This window comes from Cetorhinus maximus, chromosome 24 (assembly GCF_964194155.1).
Source record: "Cetorhinus maximus chromosome 24, sCetMax3.hap1.1, whole genome shotgun sequence".
Taxonomy (NCBI): domain Eukaryota; kingdom Metazoa; phylum Chordata; class Chondrichthyes; order Lamniformes; family Cetorhinidae; genus Cetorhinus; species Cetorhinus maximus.
Window position 1 is genome coordinate 44,662,035 of NC_135902.1, and position 17,469 is coordinate 44,679,503.

The window sequence follows — 17,469 nt, forward strand, 5'->3', positions numbered from 1 at the left end:
ATTAATATTTTATCCTGCAATAACCCTTCTGGTCAACAAATAGTACCATCCCATAACATTAAGGACTGGCTAGTCCCAGTATCCCTTAAAATTTTGACATCCTTTCCTGCTCTTCCCTGTACACATGGATATATTTTCTCTTCACATATAAAATCTTTAAACATCTCTGCAACCTGCCCTTCAGAACTCCCTTTGGTAAGTTGAGAACATATTCCCACTTCTCTAGGTAGCACTGATTCTTCCTGCTCCGCCTGCACACAAACCACTGGTTTATCTTGCCTCTGCATCTCAGACCCCACAGTACTCTTGCTTCCAGAACTTTTCTGAGTTCCGACCTCCACAGACAGTTTCCCGTTTAACCTCTAACAACTTGTTCTCATGTTTTCAGCCTCATTACAATGGTAACATATCTGTTTCCTCCCTTCAACTCTATTTTTCACCTTTCCATCTTTCATAGATTGGCGTCCTTCAGCTTGATGCTTACTACTAACTCTATTTTTACTACTAACATTTTTACCATCACTAGATTTTCTAAATTTCTAATTTCCTTCCTGATTTCCATATGACCCTTTTCTTAACTTATCTGTTTGTGTGAAATATTATCCATATCAGCTAAAACAGCAGCTTTCCCAATCTTTTTGCTTTGTCTCTCATCTAAATATGTCTTAATGTTTACTGGAATGCTATTTCTAATTTTTTCCAGAATCATAACCTCTCTTACATTTTCAAAAGTTCTTATCTAATTTTAATGCCCTGAACCATTGATCCCAGATAATTCTTTTTTCCCTTGTGAACTCCACATAAGTCTGATTAAGTCTTTTCCTTAAAGTCCTAAACTCAAACTGATAAGCTTCAGAGACAAGCTCACAAGCATTTAATATTACTTTCTTTACTGTCTTGTAATCTGCAGACTGCTCCTCTGATAAGCTTGCATACACATTCATTGCTGTACCTGAAAAAAACACTTTGCAACATGATGGTCTAAGCAGCTCTTGGCCATTTCAATTTCATAGCTATCTTTTCAAATGAGGTTAAATATCTTTCAACTCCATCCTCTGTACATTTAGGCACTAACTGAAGGTTTTTAAAATTAAATCAGATTCCTCAAAGGAATCAAAGTCACCATCCAAATCACTACCTCTACTTTCTTCCTTCATTCTAAGCTTCACTTTAAAAAATTCATACTGTCTGGCTTCTTTCTCTCTCTGAAGCTCTCTATCTCTTTCCCCCTCTCTTTCCTCAATTGCTAACTTCTCTCTCTGAAGTTCAAGTTCAAGCCTTCACATTTTTATCTCTTGTAATCTTTCTTTTCCTTTTCCTGCTCCTCCTTTTCCCATTGAAGCTCTTTTTTATTTCTATTTCTTTTGATCTGTCTTTTTCTTGTTCCTTCTCTTTTCTTTCTAACTCGAGTTTCTTTGTTTTGTTTCTTACAATTAAAGCTTTTGCCTTTCTATATCAAGCTGCTTCATTTGCAGCTGAAATCTTACTACCTCAAGCTGTGGCACACTAGTTTCAGGTATCCCTTCCTCCAACCTTTAATGCTGGGTAAGCACTTTAATCATATCAGCCTCACAAAATCCCACTTTAGTCTCTACCTGCACTTCCTCTGCTAATTCTTTCAATTGAGTTTTAGTCACAGATTTCAAATACTCCACAGTTACATTTTCCACTCCCAGAATAGTTGTAGCAATTGCCAAAGCCACTTTGCAGTCTAACCATTTTAAAACGCCTCAACACAAAACCCCTGAGTTCAATATTCTTCTCATACCTGTGCCCCTTGGATTCATAAACACTAACCCAATCAAGGAATTTTAATAATCCCGCATAGAGCCCCCAAATTTGTTATGACCACAGCCAGTGTTAATTGCTGCGCAAACCAAATCCCGGAGGGAAAGTTGGTTTACGGGCCACGCCCTTTTTTTGGATTCTGAAAATGAGAAGATCTCAGCAGTAAGAGGTCCAGTAACACTTTTGGGATTTAAAAAATTAAAAGTAAAATTTTTATTAATGAGAATAAAAGAAGACTTAAGCATGCAAGATTACAGTTATACAATTAAGGTAAGTCTTCCAAAACATTCCCCCAAAAACTCTCTTCTTGGTCAGACCCACAAGTAAACACCTCCAGACATTACTTTCTTATAGATGTTTAACTATAAAATCCAGTAATATTACACAAAGCAAACTGCTGTAGCTTTAATAAAGTCATAGCACATGACCTCTACTCTTTTCCACTCTGTGGTGGAATCCACTTCAAATTAAAATTGCTTGTTGAAGCCCAAGGCTTTTCTAGTTTGACTGGATGGCTGGTTCAAATGACATCCTCTCCCAGCCCAGAGCTCCAGCTCCAGCTCAACAACACAAGCGGCTCTGACTATCTCTCCTTAAGCTCTCGACTGTAACTCTAAAATACCCTTTTCCCTTTCATCTCCAGTTCCATTGTTCTCACGCCTGTTTGAAACTCAAATTCTTCCAAAATATAAAATCCTTTATGTTTCTATCTTGTCCTTGCTTTCGGGTCAATAAAATATAATATCCCCATTACTATTTACCTATGGAACTCCTGCAAGATGCAAACACATTCCTTGTTGCCTCTGACTCCATTTTGATATTCAAACAAACTCTTAACTTATCTAACAATGCAAATGTTAGAAATGTTAAATAGATCTATCCTATTTACTAGTACCTTAAACTTAAAACATGAAAAGGATAGAAGTATTAAAACCCCCGGGACTACCTGACTCCTATCAATCTCTTGCCCAGCTTAATTAAATCTCACACACACACACTCTTCTTTACAGAATAACACAATATCCTGCAAAATATGTAAAATGAATCCATTCTCACAGTTGTTAAGGGTACAGTAGGCAGGAGGTCTGTGCATAAACTCATGGATGGTCTTGAGTTTGACTTCATCTCTCCATTATCATTCTTCTTATCTTCCTCCACATCATCATCATTCATAAGAAAGTACCCCAGAACGCTATCAGGCTACCCCTCAGTTTTTCAATTTTCTAGAGCAGAAGAGCCCCAGTCTGTTCAACCTTCCTTAAAAAGTTTAACTTTCCAATTTTTCTATTGTCCTAGTAAATATTTTTGAACCTTATCCAATGCCTCTATATTCTTTTTTATAATATGGAAACCAGACTGTTCTCAGTACTCTAAGTGCTGTCTAACCAAACTTCTGTACAAGTTTAATATAATGTCTCAGCTTTTCAATTTTATCCTTTAAGGAATAAACCCCATTGCTTGTTATACCCTTTTTTTAAATCTTATTAACTTCTCTCACTACTTGTGGTGATTTGTGTCTCTGTACTCATATCCCTTTGCTCTATTTAAACTCATAGGGCAGAATCTTACGTGTCCTTGCAAGTGATGGGGATGGGGAGAGGGGGCATGAAATACCCTCCATGGCCTTTCCACTGTTGTTTCCTTCTACCTTCAAACACAAATTCACCAATCACTCAAGCAGGACTGGTAATCTATATTGTGAGTTCTTTATTCAAAGATTACAATAGTATATGCACACTGCTGGAGACCTCTTACTAGTATGTCTTGCTTGGTCAACTACTGTGTCATGTGCCAGATGACTCCATATCCTGACTGATATATACAGATTATTGGCATAACCACTTAAAGGCATATTACAGCACCTACTGCCCTCCTGCCCAACCCTACCTGTCTCCAATTTTATGGGCAGGGAGTGGTGGGAAGGCCTTCGGCTGCCCACCCTCTCCCCAGTTAAGGCCCCTCAGTGAGGCTCCATACCCCTCTCCCTCAACGGGCCCCCCTTCCATCCCCACTGCGAGATCTCTATCTTGGCTCCGGGATTTAAAATCAGGAGACTGCTTGCAACCCAGCAGTGGACACCACTGCCAGTTGCACTGCTGGGACTACAGAGCAGCCAGCCAATCAGATTGGCTGACAGCTCTCTGAGGTGAAACTTTCTCCCAAATGTGGGGCGGATATCACGTCCCCACCCAATTATCCCTCCTTGGATGGTTCAATGGCTGTGGAGCAGTCAGCATCAGGGGGGTGCATTCTCCCCTTCCTCTTCAGCCACAAAATTCTACCCTTATTTTCCAAGGAGCATGTGGCCTCCTGATTCTCTCTACCAAAATGAATCATCTCACAATTATGTATATTAAAATTATTTTTCCAATTACATCTCATTCTAAGTTTATTAATATCCAATTACATTTTGTTGCAGTCCTCTTCAGTATTAATTATACCCCACAATCACCTGCAAGTTTTGAAATTGTACACCCAATTCCGCAATCCAAATTATTTATGTAAATTGTAGACAACTTTGGTCCCAGTATTGAAACAGAAATTGCTGGAAAAACTCAGTAGGGGGCAGCATCTGTGGAGAGAGAAATAGAGTCTGCAAGCTAACTGCTGAGTTTTTCCAGTACTATCTGTTTTTATTTCAGTTCTCCAGCTTCCACAGTATTTTGCTTTCATTTTGGTCCCAGTATTGATCCTTGTGGAAAACCACTTCCCAATCTTTGCCTGTTTTTTACTACCCTTTTCTCCTACTTTTTCTTTTCTATTTTCGTGGCAGCTTGCTATCCATTCTGCTCCTTATCCCTGACTCCACATACTTTGATGTTTATCATGGGCCTACTGTGAGGTATCTTACCAAAAGCCTTTTGAAAGTCCAAATATGTCACACCTCCACATTATCTTTACCTGATCACTCTATTACTTCTTGAAAGAATTCAGTAAGGCTGGCCAAACATTACCCTTTTGAAATCTGTGCTGACTATATATATGTGGCTTCTATTACATCTTTGAGCAAACATTATAGGTTGAATTTTACGTGCCCCCACCAAACTGGTTTCCTGTGGGTGGGGGGGGTCATGTAAAATAGGTCAGGCACCTGCTTCTGCACCTTCCCACCCACCCCTGAGCTCACCTCCATAATACAGAGATGGGGGGGTGTTGTGGGCAGGTGCTGAGATCAGCAGCCAGCTGCCATATTTAAATGAATAACCAAGGATCAATCAGGCTTGTTATCAAAACAATTGACCCTGATAATAAACTACGCATGCGATTAAATGTTTGGGCAGCCCAATTTTTTTCACTTAAATATTTAAAGGGCAGTAAGGAAGCGGGGTCGCTATTCAGGGGTTGCTCTTTGCCGATCATGGGCCGGCTCCCCCTAAGTTCGATCCCATTCTTCCTTCCTGCCCGCTCCGTTCCCTAAACCCAACCCCTTCCCCCCGCCCTGCCCCTCTCCCTAGCCTACCCTAACCCTCCCAGCCTGGACTTACTTGCTTCAGGGCTCCCTGGGCCGTATTGGTCGTCTTCTTCTGCAGTTCTGACAGTGGCCACTGACGTCCTCCTGATGCTGCTGGGACTGATGGAGCTGCTGGCCAATCCAATTGGCCGGCAACTCTGGAGGACAGGACCTTCCCCCCAGAGAGGGATGGAAGTTCCATTTGGTCCTCGTTAATCCGCCCCACAGCGCTTTATGGCTGCAGGTCATGCTCTGCGCCAATTTTGTTTCCGGGGAGGTGGGGGTGGTGCGTCTGTCCCCCTGTATTATTCTGCCCTACATTATCTTTCCGATGTTAAGCTAAATGGTCGATAGTTCCCTGGACTTGTTTAAGTTTGCAATAAAGCACTTCTAACAACCAATTGACATTGATATCCATGATACCTAATATTGCAGAAAGACTGCAGTCAAATTAATAACTCCAAACTTTATTGCATTTTAATTGCTTGTGCAAATTATATTCAATAGAATTATAACCCATGTATTAGTCCATTGTATCTTTCTTAAATGTCCTTTTTACTAAAGCATTGCTGCTACACTGCATTCCCTCATTAGCTTCAGCAAGTGAGGTGGATGTCTACTGATACCGAGATAAGATTGAGCAGGTCAGGCCTATGCTCATTGGAATTTAGAGGAATAAGAGGTAATCTGATTGAAACATATAAGATTCTAATGGGCCTTGACAGGGTAAATGCTGGGTAGATATTTCTCTTCAAGGAAGAATCTAGAACTCGGGGGCATAGTTTGGATTAAGGGGTCACGCATTTAAGACAGAGATGAAGAGGAGTTTCTTCTTAGTGAATCTTTGAAATCCTTTGCCCCACACAGCTGTGGAGGCTAGTTATTAGATATATTCAAGGCTGAGGTAGATTCTTGAACTATAGGAGAGTTAAGAGTAATGGGGAACAAGCAAAAAAGTGGAGTTGAGGCCAAGATCTGATCATCCACGACCTTATTGAATTCCAGATCAGGCTCATGGGACATATGGCTCACTGTTCTTGCTCCTATTTCTTATGTTCTTATGTCAATCTCCTTTCTATTCCTCTGATTGTTGCATCCTCATGATGCCATGTACAATTGAGCCTTTCTGAACCCTGCCCTCCCTTTCATTAGTGATCCTTCCATTGACAGGTTCAAAGTGTCCCATGCCCTTTCTGATGCACCACCCTGGAAGTAGGAAGATAATGCCCAGGCTCAGTTAAAGAACCACGGTGTAGCCCATTGGAGCTTTCAGTAAGTTCCTGATCCACTAATGGTTGAAAATTCCAGCATTAACGTCAAAATACAGCAATTCCTAAACACAATTGGCTGACAATGTTCTTTTTTAAAACTTTTCCATTGCCATTGCACAAATTTCTGGCCCAATCACTTTCCCTGGAAACATGCTTCTATTTGTAATTTTGTGTTATCTACAGTGAGCACAGTTCCAATAACAAAACTAATTTGAAGCACTATATATTTGCTTTTCTAGTTTGAGTACTTTGGAGGCTTTTATCAATGAGACAAATGCTGAACTAACAAAAACTGTAAAAGAAGGGGATTTGAAAGCCCTTATACAAGTTATGGGATATCTGAAAAAAGTAAAAGAGAGACAAGTGACCACAGATAATATGTTTGAACCATTGAAGCAAACCATTGAACTACTAAAGACCTATGATGTAGAGATGCCAGAAGAAGTTCACACACAATTACACGTAAGAAATAACTCTTTATTTATATATAGACTTTCTGTCATTGGTTCAAAAATGAATTCCATGACAAGTGCAACAGTTTCATTATCTACTAATAAGTTAAATAAAAACTCCTGATAGCTTTTGATAGTTTCAACTGCAAGATTTCACTTGGAATATATAAAATATCATTTTATATATCACTGAAATTTACTGATGTTTTTCATGTTAAGGATTGTTGTACTATTTTACTGCTATTAAAAGCCTTTTATTTGTGATTTTATTATGTTCTGTGAAGACAGAGGAACAGATATATTGTGGCCTGGAGCATTTAACATAGGATATAGGGCAGAATTTTCCAGTCCCGCCAGCAGCAGGAGTCATGACAGGTGGGAGTGGAAAATTCAGAGTGAGGCCAAAAGTCGAATTTCTGCTGGCAGGAGAACAAGTCGGAATTTTCCTCTCAGCACTTTCATGGTGGCCATATGCTGGGTTGACTTTCCTCCTGCTCCATGTCGGGAACCCCATTTGCATGTATTAACATATCATGAATACTTATTAAAATGCAACTTGCTGGAATCACATTCTCCCTCCCAATTATGTGCCACACCAGCGGGAAATTAGACTGGTCTGATTCACAATCAGATATAAGCAGCGTGCACCTGCCCACCTTCACTTCACTCATGACTTCAAGGTGCGTGCAACATTATAAGCCTACCTGCAACAGTGCTGCTGGACTGCTCACACAGGGTGATGCAGGGCACAGGCAGGGCTGGTCGCACTGGGTGCTGCAAGACGCAGGCAGGTTTGCTCGCACTAGATGCTGTTGGGCATAGGCAGGGCTGCACTCTACCAGAAGAGACCAGCATGAGGGTGGGGGAATAGGCAGAGGGTGAAGGGAACAGGAGAGTGGTGGGGAGATGGCAGACAGAGGGATGACTGGGGGTGGGGGAGTTGGAACCTGGCATGGAAGGGCTGCACATAGACTCGGGAAGGGGTTAGTATGGCATGAGAGGGAGGGGTGCACGCAGCTCAAGACTGTAGGAAGGTGGGGATAGTGTTGGACAAGAGGGAAGGGCTGAATACCGACTCATGACTGGGTGAGTGGTTAGGGTTGCACAAGAGGGAAGGGATACACAGGGACTCATGACTGCGGCATGGGTTGGAGGTGGTGAGTCCTGAAGGAAATATGGGGATGAATAGTCCTGGGACTGAGGCCAAATAGTCGTGGTGACAGATTAAAGGCAGTCCTGGGGCTTTGTGGGCCACATTGTCGGGGTGAGAGTTTAAAGGCGGTTGTGGGGCTTTATGGGCCATGCTTCGGGACTATGCATGGTATGCATGTCGTGGTCCCGGTCCAGGGAGGGGCAAGGCCTGTCTGCTCGCTAGGGATTGTGCACAGCATGGTGCACAGAGCGTGATCAGTGCCTCACACACGGTGGTCTTGGAGGTGGAATTCTGACTTGGATCATGGAATTCCGCCTTCTCAACTTTTCTTCCGACCTCTGCCCGGGGTGCCACCACTGAGCTTTGTGTCAGCCCAGACCCAGCTGATATCCGTATTTGCCGCTTGAGCCGTTTTCACTGCTATGATGGCAGCGCTGATAACGGTTACCGGCTGCTGGCTCCTCTTGCAGCTGCTCCAGGCTATCAGTGAGGCCAAAGTGGCTGCTAGCTGCCCAACCACCGCTTTGAGTACAACTTCAACGCGCAATACCTAGTGCATGGCAATGGTAGCATCTTCTTCTGGACACACAAGAGTAGTAAGTGTTCAGCAGCGAGCTTCAGGGTGAAGTTGCTTCCCCTGGGGCAAGGGAGTGAGGCCCCTGTCAATCAATGCATAGCCGCTTGCTGCAGATCATTACTGTCCCTTTCCCCTCACAGCACGCTGATGCAGCCTATACATGGACAACCCATCAGTTTTTATATAAAATGGAACTGGCCTGTCACTTGGAAGTGCCTATAACCACTCCATCAAGATACCGGGAAAGGCTCCAGACTGCGCTGCAGGGAAGACTGGGAGACTTCTGCTACTGGGTACTTGCAGTGAAATCTTAAAACTGTTTGAAAAATGAGTTTGATAATAGCAGGTAGTGGAAGTTGTGGTGCCCACCGAGTACAGAAGGCCTTGATGGTGCCAGTGGACACTGTGTGCTTCCTCTCCAGGGACACCCAGTCATGAACGAGGCCACGGGAGAGGGGTAGACATTCAGGTCGGCCGACCCTCTCGATTGCCTGCTGTCTGGACCTGTTAATAGCCAATTTGACCAGGCCCAGGAGCAGGTTCACGAGGAGGTCCTCCTCAGAATATGTAACTCTTTTGAGTCAAACAATTAAACTAAATTAACAAAATCAGGGACAAAGTAAAAAGCAGCCCCTTAAAGGGAAACTGCAAAAACAAAGACAAAATTTAAAGGAAACTTACCAACATTAAATCAAAATGTGATCAAAAGGGCCCAGGAAGCACTGCAGTCCCCATGGTGCCTGCTGAGCATGGAAGGCCTCGACGGTGCCGGTAGACACCGTGTGCTCCCTCTCCAGGGACACCTGGCCACGGACTTAGCCACGGAAGAGGGGAGACAATTGAGTTGGACAACCCCCTCGATTACCCACTGCCTGGACCTGTTAATGGCCAATTTGGCTAGGCCCAGGAGCAGGTTCACGAGGAGGTCCTCCTCAGAATATGTAACTCTTTTGAGTCAACCGAATAAACTAAATTAACAAAATTAGGGGCAAAGTAAAAGCAGCCCTTAAAGGGAAACTGCAAAAACAAAAGACAAAATGCAAAGGAAACTTACCAACATTAAATCAAAATGTGATTAAAAGGGCCTATAAAGCACCCCAGTACCTGCAGTGCCCACCGAGCACAGAAAGCCTCGATGGTGCCAGCGGACACCGTGTGCTCCCTCTTCAGGGACACCCAGCTGTAAACAGAGCCGCAGAAGAGGGGCAGACAGTCGGGTCGGACAACTCACTCGGTCGCCTGCTGCCTGTACCTGGTAATGGCCAACCTGGCCAGGCCCAGGAGCAGGTTTATTAGGAGGTCCTCCCCAGAATATGTATTGCACAGCCTGGGCACAGATATTAACCACTCGTAAGTAATGTTCACTATTGTAAATAAACTCAACAATGTCTCCCTGCCTATGGCTCCTTGTTCTGATGAGAAGTGTTTGTGTCACTCAGATTTGAAATCTTTCTGCACAAGATAAAGGCAGGTCTCTTCCCTATGCTTTGTGCAGCCTTCAGACCAAGTGATGGTCCAGCCTCACACTCCCTGGAGACATTACCGATGCCAGCGCCTTGTTGGTGCTTGGCATTGCTGCCTGAATGTCGTGGGCAGGCGTCACCGAGTTCTGTCATTCTCTCTGCGTGCTCTCAGCACCTTTAAGGTAGGGCTGACCCCCATCTCTTCAGCATCTGTGACCAGTGACGGTGGCTCCTGAAGGGGCCCGGTGCTGAAGGTGGACAAAGGATCAAGCGCTTTTAAAATTTCATGGTGATATGACCCTGATCACAGAGTGCAAGCAAGCTGCCCTCAGCCAGACAGGAGCTAGACATTCTCAGAGGCTATGTGAAGATCTATGGTGTCTCCTCATTGCATGTCATCATCATCCTCCACAAATCTAGCAGCTATGGGGGTCTCCCAAGCACACCTGCCTCATCTGGCCAGTGCAAGGGTTTCATCACCATAATCGTCGCCTTCAAGAACATCCTCACCTTCATCACCATCAACATCCTCCTCATTGGAGAAGACCCCCAGCTACTGCATCTCCTCCCCAGCCAGCTCCTCTGCCCGTTGCAGCGTCAGGTTGTAAGGGTCGCAGTAGGCAACAATGACGTGTGACACCCTCTGTTGACTATGTTTCAGGGCTCTACCAGGCCGGTCCAGGCACCGGAACCTCATTTTCAACATCCTGATGGTTTGCTCCACCAAGTTGCGGGTTGTAACATGAGCCTCGTTATACCTTCACTCTGCTGCACTTTGAGGCCACGGCATGGGTGTCACCAGCCACATCCTCTGCGGGTAACCATTTTCCCTTAGGAATCGACCCTGCAGCCTCAGTCAACCTTGGAAGACTTCAGGGATCCATGACCGCCTGAGAATGTAGGAGTTGTGGACACTCCCTGGAAGACATGCGCAGACCTGCAGGATGAGTTTGTGGTGGTTGCACACCAGCTGCATATTCAGCGAATGGAAGCCCTTGTGGCTGACATAATTGACTCCTTGTTGCGATGAAGATCTGAGCACTACGTGAGTGCAGTCGATTGCACCCAGCACCTGTGGGAAACATGAGATCTAGGCAAATCCAATCGCTCTTGCATCCTAACTGTCCTGGTCCCTGACGAAATGCACAAAGCTGTGTACCCTTGCGCAGATGGCATCCGTGACCTCATTGATGCATTTGTGGGTGGAGGCTTGTGGTATCCCACAGAGGTCACCTGTGGAGCCCTGAAAGGAGCCACTGGCGTAAAACTTGAGCACTGCAGTCACTTTCACGGCCATTGGCAGTGGATGCCCTCCATGTCCCCATAGCACCAAATCCTGCAGTAGCTGGCAGATGTGACTGACCAGTTCCCTAGACATGCACAGTCTTCGTTGACACTGGTTCTCGGTCACCTGCAGGAATGAAAGGCAGTGTCTATAGAACCTGGGTCTAGCTAGACACCGACCAACAACGCTCACTGTGGCTCTTCAGGGACATGTGCAGGAACCCAAGCCGCCCCTTCTTCCTGAGGGTGCTGCTCCTCCCTCTATGCAACCAGGTGCCTCCATCACTTTCTTCCCTGTCGTCTTCATTCTCTGTATGCCACAAGGCATACAGCTAGTTCACCAGGCTCCACGCTCCTGATGTACTCCTCCTGCATAATGAAAGAGAGGGACGCATGGTTAGCTTGGGTATACAAGAACCTCTCTTGGTTAAGTCTGAAGGCTCCTAAATGCATCCTGGAGAGTGCTGGTCACCACTTGGATGGCCAGATTTTAGTGCTCTGCATGGCTGCCTGAAACCCCAACCGCCTCCGCCCGACTCCACCTGAACAATTGGCAGCAGCTTTGCCCATTGGACTGCATGCTGTGCTCTCAGCTCAGGTGCAGGCATTCTCCTAACCTGCACTGCAAGGCTGCACTGTTTGCTTGAACCATGGGGTAGGCTGGTCGAACTGGGATGTTGATATTGCAAGGGTCTGTAAGCGCCTCCGCCAGTGACTGCTCCATGGCCAGCTTTAGCAAGGAGGTTGTACAACATGCCCAGTCAACCAAGTGTTCTGCAGTCCACTAAAACGCTCATTAGTTTTCAGTCTGTGCCCAAGGGGGGAAAATCTCTGGAGCACTTGGTGGGACTTGCGTGCCCATGTGTTGCTTGAGTTGGCAGATAAGCTAGAGGCTTGACTCCACGCATGTCAATGTGGCTGCGTCTGAATTGTCTCAGCTTCAGAGGAACGGTCACTTCACACAAATTTTCCCTAATGCTTGGCCGCTTCCTTCATCCCCCTACCCTGCACATGCTTGTGCAACACCTTCAACTGCAGGACAGGCCTTGGCCCCTTCCACCAATGTGCCTCAACTGCAGGGCAGCCTTTGCCCCCACCCCCAAGTCGCCTCAACCGCAGGGCAGCCCTTGCCCCCCCACCATACCTCGACGCGCCTCAAACTTGAATTCCAACAGACAACCCAGGCAAGCGCTGCACAAAGTTACTGTGCACTCACCTCCGAGTTCCTCTCAAAGTGCAGCCCGCCAAGTGCACACCTTATATATGCTGTTGTGAAACACATCAGTGTGGACAGACAATCCAGTGGGTGGGGGATGATTCTGGCGGGCTGGCCTTATAATGATATGCAGATGTATTACAATGAAGTTCCTGATGTCCGATGGCAAGATACACAGCCGTGGACGATCGCAAACTAGTTTCACAACATTGTGAAACCAATTTTTGGCCTTATCACCATATTGTCCGCTCACGCCATCGTGCATACTCAACACTAGCAGACATGGAAAATTCCACCCTTCCTCCTCCCCATTAACCTCCATGGAAGAGTGGCAATCCAGGCCCTCTCCTTCATGCAGCTCCAGCCCACTTTGTATTGTCATGTTGTGCAGCGCACAACAGGTAACAATAATACAAGACACCCTGGCTGACTCATAATGGAAGGCAACACCCAAGTGGTCAAGGCAACGGCAACACATCTTTAAGATATAAATGGTCTGCTAATTGCAGGTTTATGTTAGACAATGACCTTGGTTGTGCCGTGTCTCTCTGGCTGTGTCTGGGTGCCGCTAGGCATCAGGAGCCATCTCTTCAGAGGATAACCCTTAGCTCCCATGCTGTCTGAATGTTGCGTCTGAGGAATTGGTCTGAAGAGTTGCGGCATCTGGAACTCTCGAAGGATAAATGCATCATGACAGCACTCCAGGAACCGAGTGCAGACCTGCAAGGTACGTTTCCTGTATTCACGGACCAACTGGACAGTCAATGAGTGGAAGCCTTTTCTGTTCAGCAATCTGGCTGGCTGGTCTTTTGGTCCCTTGATAGTTACATGGATATAATTGATGAGCCCCTGGATCTGAGGGAATTCATTGATGGTAGCAAACCTCAATGCCCTCTGTGCCTATGACAGCCCATCTGTCTCAAACAGGATGTGTTTCGCGCCTTCTAGAATCGGGCATCTGAGACTTGCCAGATAGATAGCATGATGGGCTGCCAACTGTGAGGTGATACTCAGGCCCACAGCTGATCTATGGAAATCCCTGGATGCATAAAAATTCAGGCTGACAGTGACCTTGACAGATCCAGGTAGAGGACTGCATGGGGACCGTGGGGCATCAGGTCATTGTGGACTTGAGCGCAAATATCTGAGACCATCTGCCCAGATAGATGTCGTCTCCTAAGGCACTGATGCTCTGTCATTTTCAGGTCAATGACTCTTGGGCAGTACACCCAATGTCTTAGTTAGTGCCTTCATCCCCTTGCAAATCTTTGTGCTCCTTTGGCCTCCTATTGACCAGGAGGAGGCATCTGATGAAGCCCTTCCTCACTCTTTGCCCAATGTTTGAATAGCCTTCTCCCATCTTAACTCCCTCAACCAGTGCTTGTTCATTTACCAGGGCTGCCTCCACCAACCTCTGCTGTTCAAGTGATGCCAACAGCCTCACGTCTCTCTCAAGGGTTCTACCACTCACTGTTCACAAATGCAACATTTTCGTCACTGGTGATGACATCTCTGTGTCACTGGTTGAACAGCTGAGTATAAATCCCCGTTTCCTAAATGTGTTGACAATTGCATCCATTAGCATTCATGGCTTCCCACTGTGTTCACGGCAGTTGCATCCTGAAGCAGCTGAAATCGCAATGTCAATGGTAGAACAATTAAAATAGGGCAAGCACAAGAGGCCACATTTGGAGGAGAGCAGAGATTTTGCGTCTATGCTATTTCCCTCAACCGCGCCATGCAGTAGTGACTTCCACGATCTAACCACTCTCTCAGTGAAAAAGTTTCTCCTGAATTCTTTATTGGACGCATCACTGGATATCTTATGGGTCTTATTTATATAGTGACTTTAACGGACTGAAACATTGCAAGAAACTTCACAAGAATGTTATCAAACAAAATTTGACACCGAGCCAATTAGGAGATATTAGGACATATGACCAAGAGCTTGGTCTAGGAGGTAAGTTTTAAGAAGCCTCTTAAAGGAGGTGAGAGAAGTTGAGAGGCAGAGAGGTTTAATGAAGGAATTTCATAGCGTAAGGCCTAGGCAGCTGACGACATGGACACCAATGGCGATGCAGTTAAAGTAAGGGATGCAAAAAGGTCAAACTTAGAGGAATGCAAGCATCTCAGAAGTTGAGGTTACAAAGAAAGAGTGGACAGTGTGGGGTGGGGGGTGGGTGGTGGGGACACTGGGGAGAGAGGGGAGGGGTGTGTGATGAGAGTCAGGACAAGAGGGATTTGAAAACAAGGATGTGATTTTTGAATCTTTGCTGGACTAGGAGACGATGTAGGTCAATGAGCACAAGGTGATGGATAAACTGGATTTAATGTGAGTTAGGATACAGGCAACAGAGTTTCGGATAAACTCAGATTTGTGGAGGGTGGAAGTGGGAGACCAGCCAAAAAACACTGGAATAGTCAAGTCTAGAATCAACAAAGTCATGATGAGGGTTTCAACAACAAATGAGCTAAGACAGTGGCTGAGTGGGGCGTTGATGCAGAGGAAGTAGGCAATCTTCGTGGTGACAAGGATATGTGATTGGAAACTATGTTATGATCAAACACTGCACCATGGTTGCAAACTGTTTGGTTCAGTCTCAGACAGTTGCCAGGGAGAGGAATGGAACTGGTGGCTAAGGAACAGACAGGCAGGCAGGTAATGAAAGCAATGACTTCAGTCTTCCCTATTTACTTAGAGGAAATTTCTGCTCATCAAGAATTAGATGTCAGACAAACAGTATGACAGTTTAGAAACAGTGGAGTGGTTGAGAAAGATGGTGGTACAACAGAGCTGTGTGCCTTTAGAAAACATGTAGAACTTGATGTGTTTTTGGAGATGCTGGAGAAACTAGATAAGTACCTGAAGGAAAAAGGAGCAGAAAGATACTTTGAAAGGGTGAGATTAAGTAAATAGAGTGTGAGTAGGTTGATGTGCAGCATAAATACCAGCATTGACCTGTTCAGCTGAAACCTCTTTAAATTGTCGTAATTCAATGTAATTTTGCTGATGTTCAACTCCTGAGTCATTTTCAAAAATAATGATGAAACAATGATGATTGATTTCATAATTGAAATATATTGCTGGTATTTTATATTTAGGATCTTCCAGAACAATGGAACAATACAAAGAAAATTTCTGTAATTTGTAAGCATGCTGTGGCACCTTTGCAAGCCAACGAAGTCAATGTCATTAGAAGAAAGTGTCTACGATTTGAGGTAAGACATTCCTAAAAAAAAAACTAATGGTTATTGCCATAAAAATGACATTCCTTTACCTATGACCTTGACCTAATGCTTACCCAGTTATTTTAAATGTGCTTACGTCTGGTAAATTGGGAGTGGAGTGAGTATTTACAAATACTTTAAGCTTTCGTTTGGTAGTCGTAATTTTAGTGGAGATATCCAAATGAGTTAGGACTTACCCTCTCAGGTTTGCCTTGCAGCTAGATCACCTCAGGTTTCCTGATCTGAAGGGCTCAATCATAAAGTATACCAACAGTTTGAACACCTCTATGTCTAGGCAACCTGCTAGCAATGATAGAAGAAAGTGTTCTATTCCAAACATTTTATAGGGTGGAACCGGAGCCAATCTTTACACACTTTTATAAGCATTTATCTACAGAATTATACATTACTAGCATGCACCTCCTAACCCAAAAACCAAAGTTTTAGTCAGTGACTGACTCTTTTGAAGTTATCTTAGAGGTTGTCAATTATGACAAACTAAGTGCCTCATTTGAAAGAGGCACCACTAACCCACTGTAACAAACCACCCCCCCACCCCCAAAACCTTAAAGGAAACTTAACAAATCAAATAAAAAGATATTTCCAGGATAAGAATACACTTCAGTCCCCCTAGTGCTCACTGTTCGCGGAAGGCCTCAAGCGTACTGGTGGACATCATGTGCTCCGTCTCCGAGGACACGGGGGCCTGGCTGTAGCCATGGAAGAGAGGCAGGCAGCCGGGTTCTAAGCAGCTTAAGTGAATGCCTAGTTAGTGGCCATCACCTGCCTACAACCGTCCATAGTTAATATACAAATTCCAGATTCCCTTCTCTCCAAATACAAATTAGAATTAATATGCACAACCAAAATTTCAAGACAAATTAAAAATCTCCATATTCTGTACAGAGCATTACATTGTGAGATGTCATTCCTCTAACAATTTATACATACACGCATTTCTTTTTGTAAAACAATTAGATAATTGATGACTTGAAACCACCCATTTAATTTTCGAGATTTCCTTTTTCTGCAACATTTGTTTCAAGCCAGCAAGATCAATCTGCAACCTTTTCCCATTCACTTCATAGAGTTTACATTATCCCACAATGAACTGTTATGATTTCTGTGGACTGATAATTTTTAAAGGGAAATTTGAACCTCCATTTGTTAGCTGAAAGAAAGACACCGCTCTGCGTTCTGCTGGACCAGGTTCTCCATGGCATTGCCAACCTCTCCATGGAGGTCTCCATACATGTACATGTGGGCACCACTTCATCAGAGAGGAGGTGGACGCACTCTTCCGACTTGCGAGCCACTCTGTTGAGGGCTTCCCATGCCTTCTGGCAACTCTCCAGGACGAGTTGGAAGGCCAAATCTAGAATGTCGTCACCTGACTCGGACCTCACAGATGCCTGTTCCCCAGCAGTCCTCCGAGTGCCAGGAGCTCGGCTGAACCAGCCTCCTCCTCCAGTGACCACCAGATTGTGAACCCGAGCCTGCCCTAGATCTAGGTCCCACTAAGTTGTGTGTCTCTGCGCTGGTAGAGGGTGTGAGTAAGTGCTATGATAGGCCTTCCAGGCTGTTTA

General features: G+C 44.9%; 1 protein-coding gene across 1 annotated transcript in view; it reads left to right on the forward strand.

Moving 5' to 3' along the window:
- Nucleotides 1-17,469, forward strand: part of LOC144699540 (dynein axonemal heavy chain 17-like) — a 785,608-nt gene that overhangs the window by 233,121 nt on the left and 535,018 nt on the right. The window contains 2 exon segments of the mRNA XM_078570587.1: nucleotides 6,750-6,972; nucleotides 15,758-15,874. Coding sequence (XP_078426713.1) covers nucleotides 6,750-6,972; nucleotides 15,758-15,874 — 340 coding nt within the window.